General features: G+C 36.8%; 2 protein-coding genes across 6 annotated transcripts; both read left to right on the plus strand.

Moving 5' to 3' along the window:
* The first annotated feature begins 255 nt into the window (after positions 1-255).
* On the plus strand, positions 256-17,031 carry ildr2 (immunoglobulin-like domain containing receptor 2). Of its 5 annotated transcripts, none has more exons than XM_051905261.1 (10): positions 256-406; positions 3,571-3,900; positions 4,946-5,065; positions 9,450-9,506; positions 10,739-10,885; positions 10,973-11,146; positions 12,929-13,042; positions 13,832-14,018; positions 14,549-15,197; positions 16,461-17,031. In XM_051905261.1, the coding sequence occupies exons 1-10, from the start codon at positions 361-363 to the stop codon at positions 16,494-16,496; spliced, it is 1,860 nt and encodes a 619-aa protein (XP_051761221.1). In that variant the 5' UTR covers positions 256-360; the 3' UTR covers positions 16,497-17,031. The 5 variants fall into 5 exon arrangements, with proteins under 5 accessions (XP_051761221.1, XP_051761222.1, XP_051761225.1 ...); XM_051905262.1 differs by having other exon boundaries at positions 13,835-14,018; XM_051905265.1 differs by lacking the exon at positions 12,929-13,042.
* A 1,542-nt stretch (positions 17,032-18,573) lies between these two features.
* Positions 18,574-26,433, plus strand: ildr1b (immunoglobulin-like domain containing receptor 1b). The gene is made up of 9 exons (XM_051905267.1): positions 18,574-18,627; positions 18,732-18,822; positions 19,334-19,504; positions 19,622-19,771; positions 20,612-20,731; positions 20,816-20,962; positions 23,690-23,815; positions 23,929-24,767; positions 25,715-26,433. The coding sequence occupies exons 2-9, from the start codon at positions 18,765-18,767 to the stop codon at positions 25,751-25,753; spliced, it is 1,650 nt and encodes a 549-aa protein (XP_051761227.1). The 5' UTR covers positions 18,574-18,627; positions 18,732-18,764; the 3' UTR covers positions 25,754-26,433.
* Positions 26,434-26,541: the final 108 nt, after the last annotated feature.

The raw sequence follows: 26,541 nt of genomic DNA on the forward strand, positions 1-26,541 counted from the left end.
TCCTTAAGTTACCTCAATATCTTTTTTACGTTTAAAACAACGTATTGCAGTATTTTTCTGAAAGACGCATCCACTTTAGAAGATTGGGAGACTTTGTCGGTGGCTGTTATGTAAAGTAGTTTTGATAGTTCTTTGACAACTATTTCAATAAATTACATTTTTATCAATTTACATTTTCAACTCAGCAACAGTCGTTTAGCATATATTGGTTTTCGTTGCAATTTTCACAGTTTCTTCCCCCTTTAGTAAAGTGGTACAGTCCGCTCATTCTAACCAGCGCAGCAGACAGAGATGAAGCGAATAACAGTCCGGGGGAAGATGGACTAGATACCTGCAAACTAAACCGCACTAAACTGGATCATGTTTTTGTTACACAGTTCCTGGATTATATTCATATTATTTTCACGTAAGTTATTAATCTGTTTTCCTTTTCATCACGATATAGAGATAGAAAACTGAGACAGACAACTAACGCAACAGGTTGAGAGCTTAGAGAACCTTGAGCCCGGCTTTATTTTTAGGTTGATCACGGGTCCTCGGACAGTTTTTTACTATAATCCATTTACGTTTACACCTGACAAAACATTAACAATTTATTCATGTTATTACATTTTTAAATCATGTTTTTAATGACATAGCCTGTTGGGCACTTTTTATTGTAAAACGAGTCTGTTATAATCAAAACTATAAGCTAAAGACAAACTAAAGTAATAAAACAAATGACTCTGATTTAAATCAAAATGTAGCCTAGATCTGTTCAACAATAATCTTTATTATTGATTATTGATTATAGAATGACTGCATACATGTAAAATATAAAAAAGTAGCCTATATATATATATATATATGTATATATATATATATATATATATATATATATATATATATATATATATATATAGACAGAGAGGGAGAGAGAGACAGAGTGTATAAAAGTATCTATTTATAAAAGTCTTCACAGCCTTCTTTAATTATACTGCATAGAAAGTATGATGAACATTTGAAACTATTTAACATCCCAAAGTTGTTGTTGTGGGAGAGAATTGTGGGAAGTGCTGCTGGAATGTGTGTCAGGGAGTGCAGCTGCATTGTATCAGTTCATGAAGGGTGGATGCAACAGAGACAATACAATATATGATGTTTGTTTTATGAGCAAGTCAGTGGCCATCTTTATGAACTGATCTGAACTGAAACTAAACTTTTAAAAGTCCCTCTCAGTAGACAGTATATGTGTGAATTTGCATAAACATCGTAGAGAAAAGTTGTTTTGAGCAGTTGAAGAGCTGAATAGTATTTGCAATAATATGTAATACACTTCCCTTTAATGATTTAGTTAGCATCAACAGTTCATTAACACATACAGTCAAGTAAAGTTTTCTGTTACTAACGGCTTGGTTTAAATCTCTTTAACCTAATTGGGTGTTCATGGATGACTGAGTCAATGAGTGTATCTTATTGGTGGGACCTCAACATCCCCCTCCTGCACTGAGTCTTAGTGAGTGGGGGGTTCACCATAATGCCAAACAATGAGTCAGACAAGCAAAAGAGAGGACAAAAGGAGGACCCCATCTACCCTGAACTGAGTATTAATGAATTTAATCAAGAATTCTCTCCTGCATTCCTCTTAGCAACATGATCTTTCTAAACGTACAGTTGGAAAATGCTCAGGAAGTTGCTCTGTTTCCTCTAAGGAAACAATGAATGAGTGTAGATCTCATCCAGACATCTGTGATGAATGACAGTTGTATATTTTTATGCAGTGTGCTCCACCCTTTGACGAGAATTTGGGTGTCTCTGTGTTTGTGGAAAAGACCTCCTCTCTACTTGGACCAAACTTGATCTTTTGTAAGAGATTTCTCAGAATATTTAGGTTCCACCCCAAACAGTCAGAGCTACAGATGGTGACATCTCTCCAAAAAACTACAGCCCCCACCTCTCTGCGCCCCCTGCATAGCATGGAATTTAACTTTCTTTACTCACACTTCTCTTTTTTCTCTTTCTGTTTTTTTTTTTTTTTTTTTTTCACACCAGCAGATCTTGGGCACTTGGGCACTTCCCTGATTTTGTCCAGTTTCTGTTCCATAATCTCCCACACACGGCTGGACAAACGCAATCTTTCATTCTTAGACACACACACACACTCAAATGCTGACTGACTAGATCCAGATGTTTTTAGGCATTTGTTTTCAGGTCATCTCACCTTGTAATCTCTAGCCGATTCCCTTTGGAATGGAGTGACTAAGCATTCTCGAAAAGAGGCAGTGAGCAAAATAAGGTTTTTTTGATGCGCTGGTTGGTTAGGCCTAGTCTGAGAAAGAGCTTTGGGTAATGAACACATGCCTGTCTCTGACACTGTGAAACATACCATTAGACTCAAATGCCATAATACTAATCATGAACAGGTCAGTAGTCATTACAGTTGCCACTAAAAGCTCACTGTATCTTGGAATTTGCATTACTCTCTTTGCTCATGGGTGTGTTTGCTGTTCCACTAAATTCCACAAAAAGGATACAGTTTTGTCTCTCATTTTTTACACATTAGAGGCACAAAAACACATTTTTTTTGTTGATAAATTAGTAATATTACCCTACAACAAAATTAGCCTACAACAAAAGTATCTTCTTTTAAACACCCAATGTCAGCCACTTAATTGGTGATTTTTGTCGAAATTATTTTCAATTCAAAACTTTTTTGTAACAACCAGCTAATTTTAATATATAAAAACATACACATTTATTATAATTGTGACGCCAAAGGAATAACATTACTGTACATCTACAGCACAACAGGAAGACAAAAATCATTTTAATGAATTAATTCATATTAAGATTCTCAATGTTTGACACAAATTGTAGCGTTGACTTTATTTTCATCAAGCTCAACCTTCAGTACTGTTACCCAAGTTATCACAAAACAAATATAATATTCATCAGTAACTACAAACCTACATTTGCATAGTTCTGGCAAAGTTTTTGTCTTTATTTTTTATATTTATTGGCTGGGAAAAAAATCACACAAAATGGTTCTGCACTGCATTTAGATGTCTCCAAAAAAGGGTTGCAAAAAATAATTTGTGTATTTGAATAGGTTTTTGTCTTAATTCTAACTGTCTTGCTTCTAACGGTCCTAACAGTTCTATATGCAAAACAAATATGCCGACATTATAACTGGTTACAGAGATAAACTGGCCATCATACACTGAGGATCACAGACTATTTAAGTCTTTCTGAACACAGCAAACTGACACATGCGCCTTGTAACTAGGAGATGCATGACAAATGCAAAAAAGTGTTCTAAAACTGGCTTAAAATATCAAACATTTAATATCCTCCTCTGAAGCTAAAAAATTGAAGTCTGTGCCCATGATGCACATGGTTTTCTGTGAAATCTGCAGACTGGCTCTGACTTTCGTAAACTAGCATCGACTACTAGCGTCCATATTGCAAAACAGGGCAAAAATCTAGGCAAAAGGTGTGTAGTGTGTAGCTTTAAGTGTAATTGTGTTGCTGTCATTCAGTAATAATGTTTTTTTCTCACTATAAATCTCTTTCTCTCTCCTTTTGGCACAGTGCAAAGTTGTAATGGTGTACAGGTGATTGTGAAAGATGAGAAGAAGTTTGCCATGCTGTTCTCGACAATTGTTCTTCCGTGTCATTACACCACCCACTCCACTCAAACCGCAGTGGTACAGTGGTGGTACAAGTCTTACTGTACAGACCGCACTCGGGATTCCTTCACCTTTCCTGAGTCCCTGGGGGTCCGCGGATCTGATCTGGGAGCTACGTCTCATCTGGACTGCTCTGACAAGAGCCGCACGGTCCGCATCGTGGCCTCAGGACAGGGATCTTCTATGACCTTAGCAGAACACTACAAAGGAAGAGATATCTCCATCATTAACAGTAATGTCTTTGTGGTCTTATTACTGCACTTTGTTTATGTTTAGCTTGATTAGAGGTGAAGTTCTGTCAAATATAAGGCAGAATATTGTCATGAATTTGTTCATAACCTTTACAGCTTTTACAGATCAATAAGTGGCAGTGGCACAATAAAATAACAGCATTAGTCAGTTGGAAAGTGAAATTCCAGATTTAATGACTCACAAAGGGGACTCTCATGGTCATTTATTAACTAGACAGTTCAACAGGTTAGTCATGAAACATGAAATGGTAAAAAGGTCAACAAGTTGGCAACCTAATGAAGCAACATTGGCATAATAACTTATACATATTACACTTGAAAATGTATCAGTTGGTTAAAGTTGAATGACACCAGTTCTGAGAAAGGGTCTAGCATAATTTGTTTTCAGATGCCACTTATTTAATATTTCTTTTTATTGTGGTGACTTCATAAAATGACATTTAACTGTGGCTTAATCGTCCAAATATTTCTTGGGGCCACTGTGTAATGAAATCATCTTGTTACATTATTATTAAATTTTGAGCCTCCTCTATATGCTCAAGTCTTCAATTTTGTGGGTAAACACACTCTCTTCCTTAGGAAGCCCAGGCAATTGTGCTGTGTTTTCCTGTCCCTTAAATAGGGCTGTTTTTTTCTAGGTCGCACAATTGTCAGGGGGCTGGAACTCATAAAGGTCTCACAAAACACCCCCATGGCTTTCCTTATTAAACGCAAACACCCTCTCCTCTGATTTTAGCCATCAAAGCTCTGTTGCTCTCCCTCCTCCAGTCACCTCTCCAACAAAGACTGTGATTATTCTGACAAAATATTACAGAAAGATAATGAGAATGAATGATGGTTTGTTCTTACTGAATAAAAACGTTAAGTGCTAAAAGTGAGTGACGTATTTCTGATTAAACAAATTGCACAACTGACATCTAATCAGTTTTTATATTACGATGTAAACTAAAAATATTAAAACTAAACGTTTACAATTAAAGAATTTGGTTTAACAATATGAAGTATAATATTTTCTGGCCTTTTCAGAAGCAGATCTGCGCATTGGACAGCTGCAGTGGGGCGACAGCGGTGTATATTTCTGTAAGGTGATCATTTCTGATGACCTGGAAGGGAAAAATGAAGGCCAGGTGGAGCTACTGGTGCAGGGTGAGTCTCATGATTTTACATCCTTTTCAAAACCTTAATTAACACTAAAAAAAGTCAGTTCTGTACCCAGCTAACAGGCAACATCTTGTTAGGACGTTCTGTAAGGTTCTCTCAAAGTTATGAAGAAATGTTCTTCTAGTAATGTTAATACAGTTATCTGGTCTTTCATAATGTTTTCATTGAGTAAGCACAAAAACATTTATACATAGTTCAGAGTGTTCAGAGAACATTCAAAAGCAACTGTTATATGTTACCTGTCTTGTCAGGACTTTTGTTGTATTTCCTGTTTTTTATGCCATGTTTGTAGTTCATTGTAGTTTTTCATGTTGATTAGTTTCATAATTGTTCCCAGGTGTGTCTTGTTAGCTTCTTACCCCTTCTGTATTTATAGAATATGTGTTTCTCTTGTTCCTTGTCAGTTGATGTTTGCTGTTACATGTAGATGGCAGCGTTGCCAATTTAGCAATTTTGTCGTTAGATTTAGCGACTTCCCCACCTCTTTTGAGGCTTTTATTCAAAAGCCTAGTGACAAATCTAGCAACTTCTTGGACAAACCTTATCTAGAATCTGAGACTCGCCCACTGATATTTATATTTATATAGATCAGTGGACTCAGTGGCCATTATGACCTCATCTAGCAACATTTAGCCACCAGTTTTAGCTACTTTCCACTGAAAGCAGTTGGCAACACTGATAGATGGTTTGCGTTCTTTTGTTGACAGCTAATTTTCCCTCGCTCGTTGTGTTCCTTAGTTCTTAGTCTCAGTTTGTGTTTTTTTTTTTTTTTTTAGATAAACCCTGCACATAGATCCGCTTAACGCCTGCCATCTCTTTTGTTCCCACTAGCGTTACAGTAACGTTCCCATTATGTTTGTAAAATGATTAACGGTCAAATAATCAAGAAAGAACACAATGTATTTGGGACCTTAATGGGAACATATTTTGTTAGATGGGTATAACATGGTTTTTAAAAAGTCTGAACTGTTAAAAATGCTTGAAATAGTGAATGCTGTGCTTTAGGGACTCCCAATATCTGTGATTATTTACACAATTTTCTATGAAAAAGTAGCATGTTCTCTAAAACCTTGCTTTCCAAGTGTTTACTTTTGTGTGTGCATGCTGGGTTGTTGTATCTAAATAATTGTTAATGCCAATCCCTGTCTGAATTCCTGAGTGCACTTACAAGCGCTACCATGGCTACAACTGAACGGCGCATGCTTCTCGACATGGCTCAGATCCTTAATAAGAGAAGCTATTGTTCATTTGTGCCCAGGCAGATCAGGACAACCTCACATATTTTACATGTCCTGGACAGGATCACTGCAGAGAGAAACAATTTGTTTGGTGCTGTGGGACTGACCCCAACAGCATAAGTTATTTCTATGTCAGCTGGACAAAGCAAAGTCAGACGCCTCATGCCAGACAAAGAGTAAATAACCGGCCGTTATCGACATGAGCAATATAAGCCACTTCTTAAGCCGTTTCCATGGGAACGAAGGGGGTTTCAGGGGCCAGAGGATGCCAGAGACTCCCGAACAGTCCTGTGCGGTGAAGAGAAAAATAACATGAGAGGGTTAGAGCTTACACAGGAGGATCAACGAGAGTGTTATGTAGGCGCTAAGAAGTGGAGGATGTTGCTCCTGCCCTCTGAGTAATCAAGATTTAACTGGTTTATGAAATGGAGAGTGTAATATTTGGTGGTTAAAAGTTTGACTTTGAACCAGACACTCCCTATTTCATCACACTTGCTGTGTAGTCATATTACCTCCTGGTTCTTATCTTAGAAAAGCAACACTATTACTCAGAATTAGGAATTGCACTGTAATTACCAGTATTTAACAGTAATTTCTTATAATACCATATTCAGAATTCTGTGATATCAATGCAGGTGAAATGAATCAATAGAGTTTTACTGTGAATGTCAAACAAAACTCAACTGTTTTGAATAATAACCCACTTTTTACCACAGTAATTTGTTATCTTACCCAAGCAAATGAACTCATTTTTATAGATAATACAACAAATTACTGTGAAAAAAGTTTGTTATTATTCTAAACATTTGAATTTCGTTTGGTGTTTTGGTGTTAAGTATTCCTAGGTGGGAACTTGGACCATATTTGCTCTTAATTCATTTTCTCCCAATTGACATAAAAGTGTTATAGAACACAATTGGTTGTAGGGTATATTACAAAAAAGAGATAGTTCACCCAAAAATAAAAATTCTGTCATCACTTCAAACCAGTATTACTGTCTTTCTTCTGTAAATCACAAAATAAGTGGGTTTTTTTTTCCATATCAAGTCACTGGGGTATAATGTTGTTTTGTGCCCCATGGACTTTCATTTTATGGACAAAAACAAAATATCCTCTTTTGTGTTCCACAGAACAAAAAAGTCATACAAGTTTGGAACAATAACAGAATTTTCATTTTTGGGTGAACTACCCCTTTAAATCTGATAATAACTTGCAATCTACACTACATTGCTTGCCTCTTTCTCTCTTCATGTCTCTAGTCTCTTTTCTGAGGTCCCCTTTACTCTCAGGTTACAGTTGGTTTAATGACTGTAACGGAGGAGTAGAGGAGATGGAGGTGGATATTATTTTTCCTCTTCCTCTCTGCCAGCTAAGCACTTCCTGTCACTCAGGGATAAATCTGCTCTGACAGTGGGCAGATTTGTTTACAACACCCTCTAATTCACTTTAAAGACTTGTGGCTTTTTGTTATGTCTCATAAAATACGTCTGTGTTCACAAAATTTAAAGTCGTGATGTAATTTCTTCCACATTCTGACGTACATCCAAGTGAAATGGATTATGGGGGGAAAAATGTAGAATAGGGACTGTAGATAGGGTTCTATCGATTGGCTGTTGATTGGATATAGGCAGATCTGAATGCGCGCTTGCGGTCAATTATAAGATAGGGCGGAGTTTTGTAAGTTTTGACATTTTGATTAAAAATTACATGCTCAAAAAAACAAAACAAAAAAGCATGCACTGATAAATTGTTCACAATAAGATCACAAGATTAGAAAACAGATAGGGTGAATTTTCATTTCATGCTAACTTATCAGATAAGATTAGATCTCCTATTGCATTATGAATTGTATTCAGACACATAACATTTCAGGCCTTAGGCTAAACATTGAGGCCAGTTTATATGGTGAGAATGCTCTTTATTTTTGGCAGTGTGCCAGCCATTGACAAAGTATACTCAGTGTAAAATAGACTGTACATGTAAGGCCATTTCTCTCTCAGGGAAGACCTTTGTTGAAGGTAATTGGACAGTGCTCTGGGACACCTTTTAATTCCAAACAATGCCAACACTGTCTCCATGGTGATGACGTACCCTTGCCCCCTTTCGAGATGGTTAATGAGGCTGTGTGATTAATTAGTCTCCCATATTCCCCCACTGTCTCCCCCACTGAAGCCCCCTCTACCTCATCTCTTTCCCACTCTCTCTCCGTTCGTGCACATTAGTGAACCTGATCTGTGCTCAGGCCAAATATAAATACTAAACGAATGTACACATCTACATTGGCATAAGCCCTGGGAACCAGAAACATGTCAACATATCATTACTGTCAGTAACCACTACAGAAACACAGCTCTGGCCTAAAATTAGTTACTCATCCACAGAGGATTTTGACCTTTCAACTTTTTCTTGGCATGTGTCAGGGACACAGACACACACCTATGCACATAAACTACCAATCAAATGTTTAGACACACCTATGCATTCTTTATTATTAGGTTTTTTTTTAATATATATATTATAGAATAGTAGTACAGTCATCAAAGCTATGAAGTAACAAAATTGGAAGTATAAGGATTATCCAGTGACCAGAATTATCCACTCATGCTTAACAAATCAATTTAAAGTATTTAAGCATCATGAGAAACATAAATTCTGTGAATTGTGTCCAGACTTTTGACTGGTTAAAAAGTTACAAAAGCATTCACTGGGGAGGTACCTTTTCAAAAGGTACACTTTTGTACATTTTAGGTACTAATATGTACACTTTAGGTACTAATATGTACCTTTAAGGTACCAGTATGCACCCTTTAGGTACAAAGGTGTACCTTTTGAAAAGGTACTGCCCCAGTGACAGCGAGTGTACCTTTTTCTGAGAGTTTACTGTATATACATGCAAACTAAAACACTGTTCTTGATTTAGTCTGAACTGAGAAAATTGCCAAATGTGTTTAAAACCATGAATCAAAATGATCAAATCAGCTTTCAACTACACTTTTGATTAATTCACAGCCACTAACAGTGTAACTTTTCCATAATATCACACGCACAAGCCTTTACCCACGGCCCTAAACTTTGAACTTCCACCTGCTGCCCACTGCTGCTGTTCATGTCTGATCTTCTCCCTTCTCCAGGTAGGACAGGTGTGCTGGATGACATCCTGCCTGAGTTTGATTTGGAGATTATGCCAGGTACGCCTGCCTTACCTCTTTCTCCCCCTTTCCTTTTCAGTGAGTGCTCTCTCACACAGGCCCTTTTCAGTTAATCTGCTTTGTCCTCTGCTGCAATCAGCAAACTCTAAAATGCTCTGATCTGATGTGTTCCCCCTGAAAATTAAAAAACAACAAGTGATAATTCAAAATTTCAGGATACAATTGTCAGTTTAGCATAACATTACTACACATTATACATATATGCATGACGTAATGCATTATATTACTGCGCAACTAATCACGATTGTTACTTTTTAATGGAAAGTAACACATTAGTTACTTATTTCACCCTGTGCTGGTGCTTTCTCTCTTCCAGAATGCTTGCAGTTTTTTTATTCTAAGACACTTCATTGATTATAATTGGAGCAATAATTTTGCTGCATCGCATCATGCTGCTTGCTTGCATGCTGTCACATACACACCAAATTATGAGGTAAATTTAGAAGTAACACTTCTTATTCATTTGAAAGCGGCATTATGTTGGCCTGGTTAAAAATAGTGATTAGCGATTAATTGCAATTAGAAAATTCCAAAATCGGTGATGTGCCCCTGCTGTTATGTCAACAGCTCATGGTAAAAGACGTACAATGAAATAATGGCAAGAATACGAGTAGTCTGATTCGCCAAATGACTCTTATGAAGTGGTTCTTTTTAGTGAATCAGTAACATGCAACAGAATCATTGTAGTCCCGTTCACGAACAAATGACTCTTATAAAGCCAGTGCTTTTAATGAACCATACAAATGAACTCCATTGAGTAAAAATTCAGTTTTAACTTAAATATTGAATCTGGAATATAATTGAGAATTTTTATTAATACCCAGCTCTGGTATTATGGTGTAAATTCATAAACAAACATGTTACTTTGCTCTTTATTTCGAAAAAGTAATGTCTTGTTACCCCATGCTGTAAGTGCTCAGAGACAAATAAATATGAACATTCTTGAGAATGTAAAGTATCTCTGTCAAGAAAAAGATCAGTAATGTATGCCATTGGAATTTTAACACCACACCCAGAGGAAATTCATCATTAGGCCCGTAGAGAGTCCAGATAAGAGGTTCTGCATCATTCACACTCTCCCTTGTGGTTGGTCATGATCAGAGACTTCACATCCTGTGGGCAAAAATGATTTCAGGACAGCACTTCCTTCAGCATCTGCTTGTGTCACGGAAACCAAGTTTCCTGATGAGTCTTTCTTGTCCCCCTTTTAGAGTGGGTGTTTGTGGGAGTTGTCGTCCTTGGTAGCGTTCTCTTCCTGTTGTTGGTTGGGATCTGCTGGTGCCAGTGTTGCCCTCACTCCTGCTGTTGTTATGTACGCTGTTGCTGCTGTCCTGATACATGTTGCTGTCCAAAACACTGTGAGTACACAAACACACACATGCATACTACACGTTGTATGTATTCACAAGCTGAAAAAAAAAAAAAATTCCGTTTTGCCTTCTCAGTATACGAGGCAGGAAAGATGGCAAAGAGCGGCCAACCTCCTCAGATTGCCATGTACCAACCTTACTATGTTCCTGGTGTGCCTGTGGTTTCTGTGGTCCCTCCAGCCGCTCCATCCATCATTGAACCCAAGTTATCTACATTACCTCGTTCAGCAGAAAACAATATAGCTGGAGGTAAGTAAAAAATACAGCAGCATGTGTAAAGTCATTGCTTTTTCTTTGAACACATCTGTCCAATGCCTGTCTAGTGAAAATGCATCTTCTTTTGATTGAACAACTTATGTCTGCATCATCTAACTCAAATCAAACTCAACTAACATCATTTTCAGCTGGTCCTGCAACTTTTGTCTTCATGTTATGAAACAGGCTAAGGGATAGGAATTGTGGTTGGATGAGATGAGAGTATTTGCTGTATTTGAGTATGTTTGTGAACATGAGCTAACAGCAGTAGACAAAGACTTGGAAATAGAGTTATCTTAAGTTTTAAAGATGCTGACAGTGGAACAAGCTAGCTGGCATTGTGAAGATAGCAGTTGTTTTGTCTATGGGATTGGTGATTGGTTTCACACTGTATGTGTGTAGTATTAACAAGAGAAACATTTGTAAAACAGCTGAGTGGCAAACACTGAAGGAGGAATTGGTTCATTGAAAGTCTATGGATCTTCTCATGTGTGAATGACATTTTTAAACTTTGTTGGCAAATAAATAAAAAGTTTTGCAAATGGTTTAGTTTAGAAGCTGCATTTAAAGTTTTTTTTACTAAAATATAACAATAAATTAATGTACGTTTTAACATTTAATTTTATCAAACAGAAAATATTTTAAAAAGTGTTTATTTCTCAATTTAAATAGATTTATTTATTTACATATTATTTTTAAGTGGCACTCCTAATCCTCCATAGTTATACTGGCTGAGCTGGATTGCAGGTGGTGCATGTATAAGACACAGGGTTTTGTGGTACAGCAGGCTAAAATGGAGCAGTTTAGTGAATTTGTCCCAAAATCCAATAATTGCGTAAATACAGTATGCAATATTCTAAAATAGTTTGCATGCTTCTGTAAAAGCTTAACCAAGTCCTGTTTGAGTGTTACATTTGTGTGTTTTAAAGGGTTAGTTCACCCAAAAATGAAAATAATGTCATTAATTACTCACCCTCATGTTGTTCCAAACCCGTAAGACCTTCATTCATCTACAGAACACAAATAAAGATATTGTTGATGAAATCCGATGGCTCAGTGAGGCCTCTATTGAGAGGGTCTCAAGGTCCATAAGGGTACTCAAAACATATTTGAAACAGTTCATGTGAGTTCAGTGGTTCTATCTTAATATTATAAAGTGACAAGAATACTTTTTGTTTGCCAAATAAAACAAAATAACGACTTTTCAACAATATCTATATGGGCCAATTTCAAAACACTGCTTCATGAAGCTTCTGAGCTTTATGAATCTTTTGTTTCTAATTAGTGATTCGGATCTCCTATCAAATGGCTAAACTGCTGAAATCATGTGACTTTGGCACTCCGATTCACTGATTCGATTCCTAAAGCTCTGAAGCAGTGTTTTGAAATCAGCCATATAGATATTGTTGAAAAGTCTTTATTTAGTTTTTTTGGTGCACAACAAGTATTCTTGTCGCTTTATAATATTAAGATAGAACCACTGAACTGACATAAACTGTTTTAAATGTGTTTTTAGTACCTTTATGGACCTTGAGAGCTTGAATGGCTTTGCTCTCAATAGAGGCCTCACTGAGCCATCAGATTTCATCAACAATATCTTAATTTGTGTTCCGAACATGAACGAAGGTCGGTTACGTAGAACAACATGAGGGTGAGTAATAAATGACATTATTTTCATTTTTGAGTGAACTAACCTAAACTAAACTCTAAATTATGCGCAGTATGTATGGTAATATGGACATAGTAGCAACACACGGGTCATGTGTGTGTCTACAGTGCGCAGTGGCTATCGACTCCAGGCCAGTCAGGGTCAGGACGCTATGAAGGTTGTGTACTACGTAGAGAGGGACCTGGCGCAGTTCCACCCTACCAAGGGGGCCAGTCATCCATGTAAGCCTCTATGCAGTCAGCATGTTTCTGTACAGTATATTTATGCGTGTGAAAAAGGAAGGCTGAATTTTAATTTTAAAGTTGAGTCGGTGATGTAACAATGGTCAACTGACACACCTGATGACTTATTTAATTCATATCATCATCATCATCATAACTGTCCTTTTAAAGGTCTAATATGTAGTTTATGCAACATTAGCGGCACCAAATCGAAGAGAAAAGCGGCACCAAATCAAAGTGTCAAAAATAATGATTGTTTCCAATCTAAACTCACCCATGGACCTGCCTTTTACATTCATGGGATAGTTCACCCAAAAAACGGAAAATCTGAAAAAAAAAAACCATTTACTTGCCTTCATGTTGTTCCAAACCTGTATAGTTTTTTATCTTCTGTGGAAGAAAAAAGATATCTTGAAGGATGTCACACTTTCATTGAATGGACACACACACACACACACACACACACACACACAAACAAATTTCCAAAACATCAAAAACATTTTTTGTGTGTTCCATAGAAGAAAGTCATACAGGTTTTGGAACGGCATGACAATTAGTAAATGATGACAGATTTTTAATTTTTAGATGAACTACCCCTTTAAAATAAATCTGTGATTATGCATGCTTCTTGATCAAAATTCATAATATTCTAACCAGTTCATCATTTCTGCCATATTTAGATTTCCTGCTACATGCTATAGGCAATGGCAATAGATTTGTGTTGTTTACGTCAGTGTTATTGTAAAAGAAAAGCAGAACATCAAGTCCATAAAGATGTCATTGTGTCAGCAGCTGGCAGCCTATCAGAACTGAGCTCTCTGCACGATGGTGACACAGACTTTAGACAGACCTATCGGCAGGTCCAGAGGAAAGCACTACCACCCATCAGTGACCACATTGATGAGGCGCGTCTCCGAACAACATCGATTGGCCATGGGCTCCGCCCCTCACATTATCAGGACGAGCATGACAACAGGTAAAATTTCAGTGTGCGTGTGTGACTGTGTGTGCATGACCTTATAATTCAGCACAGGGGTTTTCAAACTAGAGACACAGGAGGTTGTTAGGTGGTCTGTGGACACATTAAATTGACAATAAAGACATTTTCAATGTTACAAAAAAAAAAGTTTTCTAGGATATTTCAAATAAATGCTGTTATTTTTATCCTTCTATTCATCAATGAATCCTAAATAACTGTATTATGGCTTGTGCAAACATATCCTCATCGCTATGATCAGATGCTTTCTTAACTGCTGTTTTCTCATCAGCCATTTTTGTTGTGTTTATTTTGTTGTTGAAAGTGCACAGCACATATTTACGTATTCATCTAAATGCCGGTCTCAGCAGTGTGGGCGGCATCGGGATGTTCGCTTACAGTATACCGCTGGTCACATATTTCAAACTTCTTTTTACCCCTAAGCGAAGAACGAAAAAGAACTTTGCTGTGAGTATATCGGGTCTTTAGTGTATTTGTGTGCACTAATAATATCATGACTGTTTGTGCAGGTGGAACTGTCGCTCTGAGCACCTGCCTCGCAAAGCTTTCACCAGGGGGCGCACGGGGTCACTAGATGAGCTGGAAGAGTTTGCTATTTCGTATGGCCCACACGGTCGACGAAGAGGTGACTTTCGTGGACCTCAGCAAGACTTTGAAATGGGACCAAGGTCGCGGGACTATCCACCGTCATACCGAGACGGGCCACGTTATTCTCGTGATGATGACGATAACAACTGGCGTCGTCGAGGCTCGCCACCTTCCCCACCAAAAAGGCGTGACGCAGGTGACAGTGAGCGTTATGTTGCACGCCAGAGGTCATATGACGATACCTACCTGAACACTTTACTGGAGCGCAAGGCTAGGGGCCATGGAGAGTGGGGTGGGAGGACTGATGATGACAGTGACACACCCTCAAAAGGCAGTTCGAAGAAGAGCAGTGACTGTTACAACAACAGGTCACCTAGCAACCGCCCCGAGGAGGATGATCCTTTACCTCCGTACTCTGAGAGGGAGGCGGAGAGGTTTAGAACTGAAGAGCTTATAGCGAGGGAACGGTACAGGACTGTTGATCGCCCTTTTTCATACACACGTCCGGCTCAAGGACTGTCCCATACGCTACAGGAGCGCAGGGAGGACAGGGACAAACCCAGGAAACTGGTGAGTTACTTATAATGGTCAGCCCTGGTTTCTGTACATTGAAGGGTGGAACAAACTTCCTCCAAGCCTAAAAAGAAGAGATGAGTGAGATTCCTTTAATATGAAATGTAAAGCCCCAAATGTTAAAGAGCACAAATAAGTGTTCTATCTTTGAAAACAAGCTGTATCTTGTCAAAAAAACATCTCATCTCACCAACCATGTATGATTCATTCATATTTACATAATCTGAAAATTCTAGTCCTAACATCAGTTTCAGAAATCATGCACTTCTCAGACCTGTGGCCTTTTGGGTTTTGCAAGGTCAAATCCAGCTTGCCACATCTCTCAATCCCATTCCCTGGAATAAAAGTGGCAAAAATAAAATTTAAATATAAAACTTGTTCTTACAGCTTCAGAATTTAGGGAGCTACTACTAGACTGACGGGTAAAATTATGATGTTTATTTTGTAGCTAAAAACTTATGTTAAACAGAATTTCCTATTTCCTTCTCAGACTTACTGTTTTGAACTACTGTTAACAAGGACTGGAGTAATGCTGAAATTCAGCTTTGCCATCACAGGAATCAATTACATTTTAAAATACATTAAAATAAAAAAAGTTATTTTTAATTGTAATAATATTTCACAATATTACAGTTTTCATTGTTATGATTTTTTATCAAATAAATGTAGCCTTATTGAGCCTAGGAGACTTCTTTTAAAAACATTAAAAAATCTTACCGACCCAAACTTTTGAACAGTAGTGTATATAATAAAAAATGATAGAAAAAAAACTTTATTTTTTGCAATTGTGAATTTATATCCAAAAAGTTATGACTTTATATCTCACAATTTGACTATTTCTTATTTTATCTCACAAATACCTTTTTATATTTTTAAATCTGAAGAAATAGATTAGACATCTACTGCCAGCCTAGATTTTTTTGTTGTTGTTGTTGTATTTTTATGTCATTTGTTTTCCAAAGAGTGACCTAGAGAGATCTGAATATGAAATTATTTTAATTGTACAGTTTATTTTGTGTATGCTGAAATGTAAATCATATTCTTTACAAGAATGTATGTAAGTCCGGTTTGAATCGTCAAAAAGTTTGATTTCTCAGGCAGGTTTTATGTGTTTGTTCTGTTTGCCTGAATGTGTCATAAATGTCATCACTAACTCTAATGGGCTCTAAGTACTGCATTACACTGGCACACTAACAACGCATCTGCAAACGCATCATGCTAATGGGTGTCTAATGTGTGGCTCTTGGTGTTTTTTAACAGACCACTCATCTAAGCAGAGACTCTCTAATTGTGTGACGTCCTCAGACTGAGCTGACATCATACTAATAACATCACCATCAAGCTGAAGAGAAATGCCCCAGACACTAAGCATCAATCAGTCAGCAAGACACATTTTAGGATCACACAGACATGAAGAGCTTGAGAACTTTTGCTGGTCAAGGGCAAGAACGTAGTGTGTGTGTGTCTGTTTTTAATGTCTATATTGCTTAATTATGACCTACTTTCTTCATCAGTCCTCAAGACTGCCACTGCACTAAAGTTGTGCTAAAAAGGACTTTAAAATGGTTCAGATGATATTTAAGTGCTCTAAACATTCCTTGGTATTTTGTATATCTTCAGTACTGTAATGGGACATTGTCTCTGATATTTCAATATGGCCTTTGTTTGCACTGTACTATACATTTGTATCAGTGTTAATCAGTTGGCTGACTCTCAAGGGAAGCATAAATGTTTGTGCTTTTTATAATGTGCCATTTATTTGTATTCCATGGTTTTAAAATAATGATTTTGATATGAGGGTCAAAGACAAATAAAACAAACAAAAGTGTAATACAGCTTTGAATTTTGTTTTTTTCCCCATACATTAGAATGTGTCTGGTTTAATTTTATATTTTTCTGAAAATGACTATCATTCTTCTTCTTTTTTTCTTTCTTTCTTTTTTTTTTTTTTTTTTTTTTTACCATGATTTACAGAAGACACCCACTAAAATGTCATTCAGTGTTAAAATAGTTTAAATTCCAAAAAATATTTTTTATTTAAACAAGAATCATTTGATGACAAATTAAAAGACTCATTTTAAGGATCACAGTGCGGCCCCCTAATAATAAAAGAGCCAATCGCTGATTGGTAAAGTCATTGCGTCACTGCAGCTGCAGTTAGAGGCTCCGGTTCCCATAGAAACCGAAGACTCGCGATTAGGACTGCACATGCGCGTTGAGTCTTCTAGCCTGAAAAAAATAAGCTTTTTTAAAGCTATTTGAGCACAAGAAACAACATTTATGGGACAGTTCATGTCAGATTTTGTTGCTGATTTGAAATATGTTATTTAATTGTGAGTTCGCCAAGCAGTTTTTGAGATTTCAGGATTCCCCCATTCAAATAAATAGGTCTTGGTCTTGGATGCCCGAAATCGCTGCCCGGAGGCGCTGCAAATATGGCCGCCGAGTGAACAGACTTTCCTTGAAAGCTTTTTATTTTTTCAGATAACCTTTCATGAGAAAATATGTCTTTCCTCTTGCTTCAACATACATAGGAAAACAAATAAGATTTTTTTTTTTTTTCACCAATACAGAATCAAGTCCAAGCAGGAAACTAGACAGGACACAGTAAAGGAAAGGATGCTTCTTTCAGGATGAGATTACAATACCAGGAAACAATATGATACGAGCCCTTGCAGGTGTTTAGTGCTCAAACTATACGCTCAGATCTCTGTATCGCTCTCTTTTCAAAAACTCTCACATTGTGTTATAGTTGATAGTTAGTAACATTTATTATTAACAATTAATAATAAACATTTTTCACCGCCAATAAGATGTTTAGGCAGTTTATAGTCAACAAAAACGTCGCAAATCGCCATATTAATATTAAATGTGTGGTCACGTGTGGCATTTTACAGTAGTTTGAATGAACCCAAGTTATTCAGAACTTAGAGCTGGAATTAATTTACCTTTAACCAGTCTAAGCTGGTCTGAGCTGTTTTGCTAGTCTCCACATCTAGACAGGCTTGTCTGTTGGCTGGTTTTACGGGGGTTTGAGTAGTTTTCAGCTGCTTCGTTACTACAAAAATAAAATATTGTGAAGGGAGTCTCTTGGTCCATCAAGTGACGCCCCCTGGTGGTTAAATGCTAAAAATGATACCAACATCTATTTTTTTTTTTCATTCTACCGAATAAAGTAAACAATGCAACAGCCCTTTTATTTTGAGCAATGACACAGTTAGAATAATATCAATGTGAAAAACAAGAATTTGATGTTGAACAATAATCAATAATGAATCACCTTTAATAGAATAACATGACCTAACTCGGTTTTTCTAGGTGTTGTGCACCTGTTGATGGGTGGAGTTTTTGGCGTCATCGTGGAATGGGGGAGGGTAATCGGGCTTCCGAAGAGTAAAGGTGTTTACACTGACTCGAGAGAATATAGGTAAAAAAGAACATTTCTGGATGAACACGTGATGGCAATCGTATATTGTCTATATTTGTTTGAGTCGCAAATATAAGATTTTGCTGTGTTCTGGAAAAATACAGTGAAGGAAAAAAACTTCCGTGTAACCGAGAAACATGAAAGAAACACTGAAGCTCAAGGTGTTTGCGCTCGTGTTCTGCGTATTTCCAACAGGTAAGTTGCCATTCAGAATAACTGTCAGGCGTTAAACTGGAATATTAGGGGTTTGTTTACTATCACATTATACCGCTTTTAAAATATTTTCTGAAAATTCTGTTCATTGGCGAAGTTAATGATTAGCAAACGCAAACATGACAGGCCGATAAACCCGATCACGTGATTTACAAGCTTGCTTGTAAACATGCTTCAATGTTATGTTTTATTGAATCTTAATTCTGTTTATATATGTAAAGATTTTTAAAACAGTGATTTTTTTTTTTCTTCAGGCCTGGAGCTGTCATGGAAATAAATGCAGCCTTTCAAATTTGTATAATGAGCAAGATTATTTTTTTGTTATGCTCAGCTCTAGAATATTTAATTGGTTAAAAATCGTTATTTGTGAGTAAAATAATAATAATAATAATAATAATAATGAATGTGAAAATAATGGAAAATTGTTGTCCAAAAGGTGTGGGAACCCTGATGCAAACAGTGTGTTAATTGATCCCTCTCCCTCTCTTCCCAGAGCTGTTGTCTATCCAGGTTACTGTTCCTCAGACAGAGAGATACACAATGTTATTTGCTTCTGTCACTCTGCGCTGTGACTATTCCACCTCTGCGAACCAACAAGATGTCCTGGTCACATGGCGATACAAGTCCTTCTGTTTGGATCCAGTTCTGGAATACTACTCAACTGGTGAGTGGTATAGGTTAATTGAATATAGAAGGCTTGAGTGCTGCAAAACTGTTGTGAGCAAATCTCTTATTGTCCGAATAGATTGATGTGACCATGTGTGGTTCTCTCTTTCTTCAGCATATCAAGCAGCTCTGGGTCTGAAGCAGGACCCAGCCAATGATTGTCCAGACAGTCAGCGCACTGTCCGCGTAGTGATTCAGAAAAGAGGCATCAATGAAGCTATGCTGGGGACAGAGTATCGAGAGCGCAAGATCTCCATGCAAAACAGTGAGTCTGGACCTACAGGAGCTTTAATCACTGAACAAGATGTTTTAACCCTGTAAAGCCTGATTTATTAAATAATAGTAAGAAAAATCATTTTTAAATGGAACAGTTTATTGAACTTTTAGAGAATTTTTTTTTTAAGAATTAAAAGAAAAAGGTTTGCGTATTTCATACATCATGCTTTTTATGGCTCATATAGGATGATATAGTGAGAATATGAAGCTCACACTTGAGGAGAATAAAACAAATTTTATACAGAGGTCCAAACTGAGCAAAAATGTGCAATTCTGATAGCTTGTAATGTAAATCGATGAGATTTTTATAACAGTATAGCAGACTACTTGCATAAAATGCATATAAATATCAAGTGTATATCTATACATCTAGATATACACTTATCTCCTATATACATCTCCTAATAATGTCTTAGCAAGATTGTTTAAATGCTTAGTCTTGTTTCAGTCCAGTAAATGTTCATCTTGAAATATTACTAACAATTTAAAAGTTATTCTTACTGTTTAGTTTATAAAAATCATTAAAGATTTTGACTTACTAAAAAAGTCTAAACTATCAACTAGAAGGTAGAAGGCATGTAGTAGATTGCTTTTCGATCAGTTAATAATTCAGAGACATTCATTTATCAAATATTATACAGGAGGCTTTATAGATTTAATTACATTGTAGAAAACTGTGTGTGACAACCACTGCTGTATATTTACACAGAACCACAGTCATGCAAAACAATGTATTACAATCTCAAAAAGTCTTAGGAAGCTCATTAATCAGGATCTCACATCACTTTGAATCAGTTATATCAGTTATTTTTGTATGTATGTTTAATAGATGCAGACCTGGTAATCAATGAGGTCATGTGGTGGGACAACGGCATGTATTTCTGCTCCATCGACGCAGCGGGTGATGTTGTGGGAGACTCCGACAAGGAAATCAGACTCATCGTGTATCGTAAGTATTAACACACCGAAGACTTGCTTTTAACCAAAAAACATTTATAGATGCTGATGAGGTCACATCCCCTCTTCCTCCCAGACTGGCTGACTGTGCTGCTCATCATCCTCGGGGCATTGCTCCTGATCATGCTGCTTTGTATCTGCTGCTGCCAGTGTTGTCCTCAGAACTGCTGCTGCTATGTCCGTTGTCCCTGCTGTCCTCGTACTTGCTGCTGCCCAGAAGAAGGTATTCACACGCTTTGAAGTATCTTTGACTGTGTGGATCTATCACACTAGGCAATTTATTACATATATTCTCAGTGTTCTACTTCAACTCGTTGTCAGGTCCTTAGTATAAATGTTTGATTATCGATATATATACAGTGCCCTCCACAATTATTGGCACCCTTAGTAAATATGAGCAAAGGCGGCGGTAAAAATAATCTGCATTTTTTATCCTTTTTATTCTTTTTTTTATTCTTTTATCCTTTCATTCAAAAAATTATCAAAATTCTAACCTATCATTGAAGTAAAACAATTGAAAAAGGGGGGGAAAACTCATTATGAGATAAATGTTTTTCTCTAGTTCACGTTGGCCACAATTATTGGCACCCAATTATTGCAATGTCCTTTTCCCAAGATAACAGCTCTAAGTCTTCTTCTAAAATGCTTGATGAGTTTGGAGAACACCTGACAAGAGACCATTCCTTCATACAGAATCTCTACAGATCCTTCAGATTCCCAGCTCCATGTTGGTGCTTCTTCTCTTCAGTTCACTCATTTTCTTTAGGGTTCAGGTCAGGGGACTGGGATGGCCATGGCAGAAGCTTCATTTTGTGCTCAGTGACACATTTTTGTGTTGGTTTTGATGTTTGTTTTGGATCATTGTCCCGATGGAAGATCCAATCATGGCCCGTTATAAGATTTCTAGCAGAAGCGGTTAGGTTTTGATTTTTATCTGTTAGTTTTTGATGCCATGTATCTGAACAAGATGTCCAGGACCTCCAGCAGAAAAATAGGCCCACGACATTAAAGATCCAGCAGTATATTTAACCGTGGGCATGAGATACTTTTTATCCATGTGTGCACCAAACCCATCTGGTGGGTTTGATGCCAAAAAGCTTTTGTTTTTAGTTTCATCTGACCATAGAAGCCGGTCCCGTTTGAAGTTCCAGTCGTGTCTGACAACTGAATATGCTGGAGATTGTTTATGGATGAGAGCAGAGGATTTTTCTTGAAACCCTCCCGAACAACTTGTGGGGATGTAGGTGCTGTTTGATCATTTCTTTTAGGCTTTCTGAGACTCAAGACTCAACTAATCTTTGCAATTCTCCAGCTGTGATCCTTGGAGAGTCTTTGACCACTCAAACTCTCCTCCTCACTGTGCATTAGGACGATTTAGACACACGTCCTCTTCCAGGCAGATTTGTAACATTTTTAGTTGATTGGAACGTCTTAATTATTGCCCTGATGGTGGAAATGGGGATTTTCAATGCTGTAGCTTTTTTCTTATAGCCATTTTCTATTTTGTGAAGCTCAACAATCTTTTGCTGCACATCAGAACTATATTCTTTGGGTTTTCTCATTGTGATGAATGATTACGGGAATTTGGCCTTTGTGTTTACACATATTTGTACTCCTGTGGAACAAGAAGTCATGGCTGGACAATTTCATGCTCCTAGTCACCCTGGTGTGCTAAAAAATGTAAATATGAATGGGAATATACTTCAGAGATATTTTACTCATAGGAATTTCTAGGGGTGCCAATAATTGTGGCCAATATGTATTGGAGAAAAACATTTATTTCATAATGTGAGTTTCCCCCCACTTTCAAATGTTTTACTTCGATGAAAGGTTAGAATTTTTTGAATGAAAGATCAAAAGGATAAACAATGCAGATTTATTTTCACAGCCGCCTTTGCTCATATTTACCAAGGGTGTCAATATTAATATTATATTTTTTGATATTTTTGATATATTACAGGACACTATAGTTCATTTATGTAAGTGAGGATAGCAAAATAAACTGTGACATATTATACCCAAAATTCTTCATACAGTGGACTACCAGTAAAACTGATAACAATTTGGAACCAAAAATTGTTCAGACACTTTGACCTGACCATGTGTTATCTGACATAATTAAGATTAATTTTTTCTGACAGTTTAACTCTGAGATCTTGTCATATTTGGTTTGACTGTGTGTGTGTGTGTGTGTGTGTGTGTGTATACAGATAAATATATATATATATATAAAAACACACACACACACACACACATATACATACCCAGTAGACTATGATTATAACATAATATACATTATAAATATTTTAGTATTATTAATAATAATATAAATATTATTTTAATTAGTAAGATTTAAACAATAATATTAATAATATTTTATTGTTATTATTAATAATAACATTAATAAAAATATGTGGAATCTATTTTCACTTTTCGCTTTTTTGACAATAAACTAAATTAGTCCTACAGCTAAATTAGTACTACAATAATACAACATAATATTCATTATAAATATTATTAATAACATGTATTCATTTAAATAATAATAACAACAAAAATATTCTATTATATATTTTATATATATGTATTATATATATTTCTATTATATATAATAAAAATACTGTATGGACCTAATTTTTTATTTTGACAATACAAACTAAATAATCAGACTATGACAATACAATATAATATGCTTTATAAATATATATTATTATTTATGATCTAAGTATTCTGTTATATAATAATAATAACAACCATAATGTTCATAATACTTAATTGTGGTTGTTGGTATTATAATTATATATTTATATAATAATAATAATAGCATAATTTAATTATTATTACTGATAAAATATGAATCTCTGATATCAGATGACTTCTTTGACAGCCCATCCTATAAAATTTGATTGTATTTAAATATAGTGAAATATATGTTCATTTGTCTTTTTAGCTGTGATGCGCCACAGAATGATGCGTGATGCTCAAAAAGCAATGGTACCATGGCTCCATGGCCAGCCCATCTATGCCCCCATTGCCTCAAATCCGTCTTCTCAGGGGAACCCTTTACTTTATTCAGGTCAGTATTACTTCCTTACTAATAACTGCTGTGTTATCTTACTATCTGTTAATAACATTGTAGCTGCTTCAAAGAATAGTAATAGACTGACACTAATAATATGTCCTCAACAGGGTCTTTTTCTGAACCTTCATCCAAACACAACCTTCCCATGGCCCCGATGGCCATTCCTGCCCATCAACCACCATACGTACCTCAGCATGGATACCATGCCAATGGCAGCATGAATGGGAGTGTACATGGCAATAACCAAGTGTTAGATTTTCTCGAGACCCAAGTAAGAGGGATGGATGTGGCCGCCCCGATTCTTCAACCTCAACATCATTACACAGGAGTCCCGCACCAAAATCTTCAACATCAATATGCAGCCCCACAACCCCAATATGTAACGCCACCACCTCAACCTGTCCATCAAGCTGTGACTTTTTCAGCCAGGCCGCCCAGCATGCTCTCAGCCCTGGATGAGATGGGTGTCCAAGGTGTAGAGCGTAGGGTCATCCAGCTGCCTCCCATCGTTGGCCGAGCGAAACAAAGCTCTCGGCGGGGCAATGATGGTGGAAGACCCCGGCAGTCTAGTCAGTCCAGCGGTAGCTCTAACCGCAATGGTCATCATCGTGATAATTCACAGAGAGGGATCCCACGCAGCTACAGTGATGAGTCAGACTGGGATAATAGGCGTGGAGGTCGAGGTTCAGCAGGACGCAGGGGAGATTCGGATAGGTCTCGTCCACGTGTTCGCAGTAAAAGGGAGCTGCTGGAGGAGTTGGAGCGTGCGACAAACCATAGAGACAGGAGCTATTCGCCTTCACCGCGTAGGGGCTCCTGGAGTTCAGACGAAGAGGACAGTTATAGAAAAGGAAAGCGATCTCAAGGGAGACTGTCTGAGAAACCGCCAGCTTACTCTTCCATTGACATAATAACTGGCCACAGCAGGAGAAGTGACCATTTCTCGGTAAGAATATGAAGATTTATGATTTGTTCATCACTAATAGACTGTGATTAATACTGTGCTCTCAAAACAACGGGATAGTTCACTTAAAAAGGAAAATTCTGTCATCATTTACTCACACTCATGTTTTTCCAAACCGGTATGACTTTCTATCTTCTGCTAACACAAAAGAAGGTATTTTGACAAATGTCTCAGTTTGCTTATGAGTAAAAACTTTTCTTCAAAATATCATCTTTTGTGTTCCTCAGAAGAAAGAAAGTCATACAGGTTTGGAATGAAATGAGGGTGAGTAAACTGTGACAGTTTCACTTATGGGTGAACTCTAAAATATAAAACTATCCCTTGGGTTTGCTGAAATGGAGAGAGTGCATGTGATTTGAACAAAAATAAGTAGCATTTTTAGTATTTTTAAGTCACTTTCAATAGTCAAGTCACCTATAATATATAATTTTGGCTGTATAGCAGCTCTAGAAGAATATAGTGTCATTGTCCAGCTTAAGTAAGTTCAGTATTGATTAATTTCTGTTGTAAAAATCATTCGTTATTAATTTAGTTCATTTATCTATACAGCAGCTCTGGAGAAAACAGTGATGTCATCGTCCAGCTCAGTTCAGTTCGCATATAATTGTGCCAATGCAGGCAGATCAGTAATATTGTTGAATATTAAGTGTCCTCAATTACGCAAGGCAAGGAAGTCAAACTCCAACAGGTGACAGAATGGAGAAAAAAACCTTGGGAGAAACCAGGCTCAGTCAGGGGGCCAGTTCTCCTCTGGCCAACAAACGAACAGTGCATGATTTATGATTCAGGCAGCATTACAGGTCAGAAGTGAGACTGGGATCAGAACATTCAAAAATATTTAATCCAGTTCCATAAAAAAGAGTCTTCTCCATAAAAGTACATAGAAATATTTATTGTTTGTCTTATCATAAATAATCTCTCTCTTACAGGATAAGAGCTCTCGCAGTGGCACAAGCGTTGTGATCTAAGTCCTCGTCCTTCATTTCCAGCCTGATCTGTCCTTACCCAGCATCTACATCTACTAGACTACTGTTATTGGGACAAATATTGCAATTTAGCACAAGAATTAACCAGTGATCACATATGGCCTGCAATAGACCCCTGGAAGACAGTAAATGCACTGTACAATATTTTTTTTTTTTTTTTTTTTACACATCTTATTTTATATAATCGATTTTAAATATTATGTGATCAGTTGAAAATATTTCTTTGTTTTATACTGCCAGTGTAACTTTTCACAGTTTTCACTGTACATTGATTAATTATTAACCACAGTAAGGTTTTTGCTTTTTGATCAATACAATTTATAGATGAGACCCTAAGACTGATGGCACTAAAGTGAAGGTTGTACATAAAAAAGCCTCATTGGTTCATTTGGGTTTTCTGTTTACTTTTAGTTAGTCTTTGTCTGGAGTAGTTTTAATATTGGTTTAGTTGCTTTGTTTGTTGTCCTTGGGAAGATTTCAGTTTTATATTTGAGTATGTATGAGTACATATGTGTTATTATTAGTTGCATTTAAAAAAAAGAGCATGACCATTCTTTAACTTGTACTCAAAAGCTACATGAACTGTACCAAAAGTTTCCATTTTTTTCTCATGCTGAGAATTGATGTAGTTGGAAACTGCAATAAAGTTACTTTTACATGTTTTTTGACTAGAGATTTTTGAACTTTTGAATACTTTCCAGCATGCCTTTTATGCAGACGTGCACTTTTCTCTGTCAACTAAATTATTTTTTAATAATAATAATATGCTT

Source organism: Ctenopharyngodon idella, chromosome 9 (assembly GCF_019924925.1).
Source record: "Ctenopharyngodon idella isolate HZGC_01 chromosome 9, HZGC01, whole genome shotgun sequence".
Lineage (NCBI taxonomy): Eukaryota > Metazoa > Chordata > Actinopteri > Cypriniformes > Xenocyprididae > Ctenopharyngodon > Ctenopharyngodon idella.

Coding starts and splice junctions, on each gene's coding strand:
- ildr2 (XM_051905261.1), top strand. CDS start 361: ATGTTTTTGTTACACAGTTCCTGGATTATATTCATATTATTTTCAC. Junction 14,019..14,548: donor CAGGACGAGCATGACAACAG/GTAAAATTTCAG, acceptor CTGTTTGTGCAG/GTGGAACTGTCGCTCTGAGC. Junction 15,198..16,460: donor GGGACAAACCCAGGAAACTG/GTGAGTTACTTA, acceptor GTTTTTTAACAG/ACCACTCATCTAAGCAGAGA.
- ildr1b (XM_051905267.1), top strand. CDS start 18,765: ATGAAAGAAACACTGAAGCTCAAGGTGTTTGCGCTCGTGTTCTGCGTA. Junction 23,816..23,928: donor GAACCCTTTACTTTATTCAG/GTCAGTATTACT, acceptor TGTCCTCAACAG/GGTCTTTTTCTGAACCTTCA. Junction 24,768..25,714: donor GGAGAAGTGACCATTTCTCG/GTAAGAATATGA, acceptor TCTCTCTTACAG/GATAAGAGCTCTCGCAGTGG.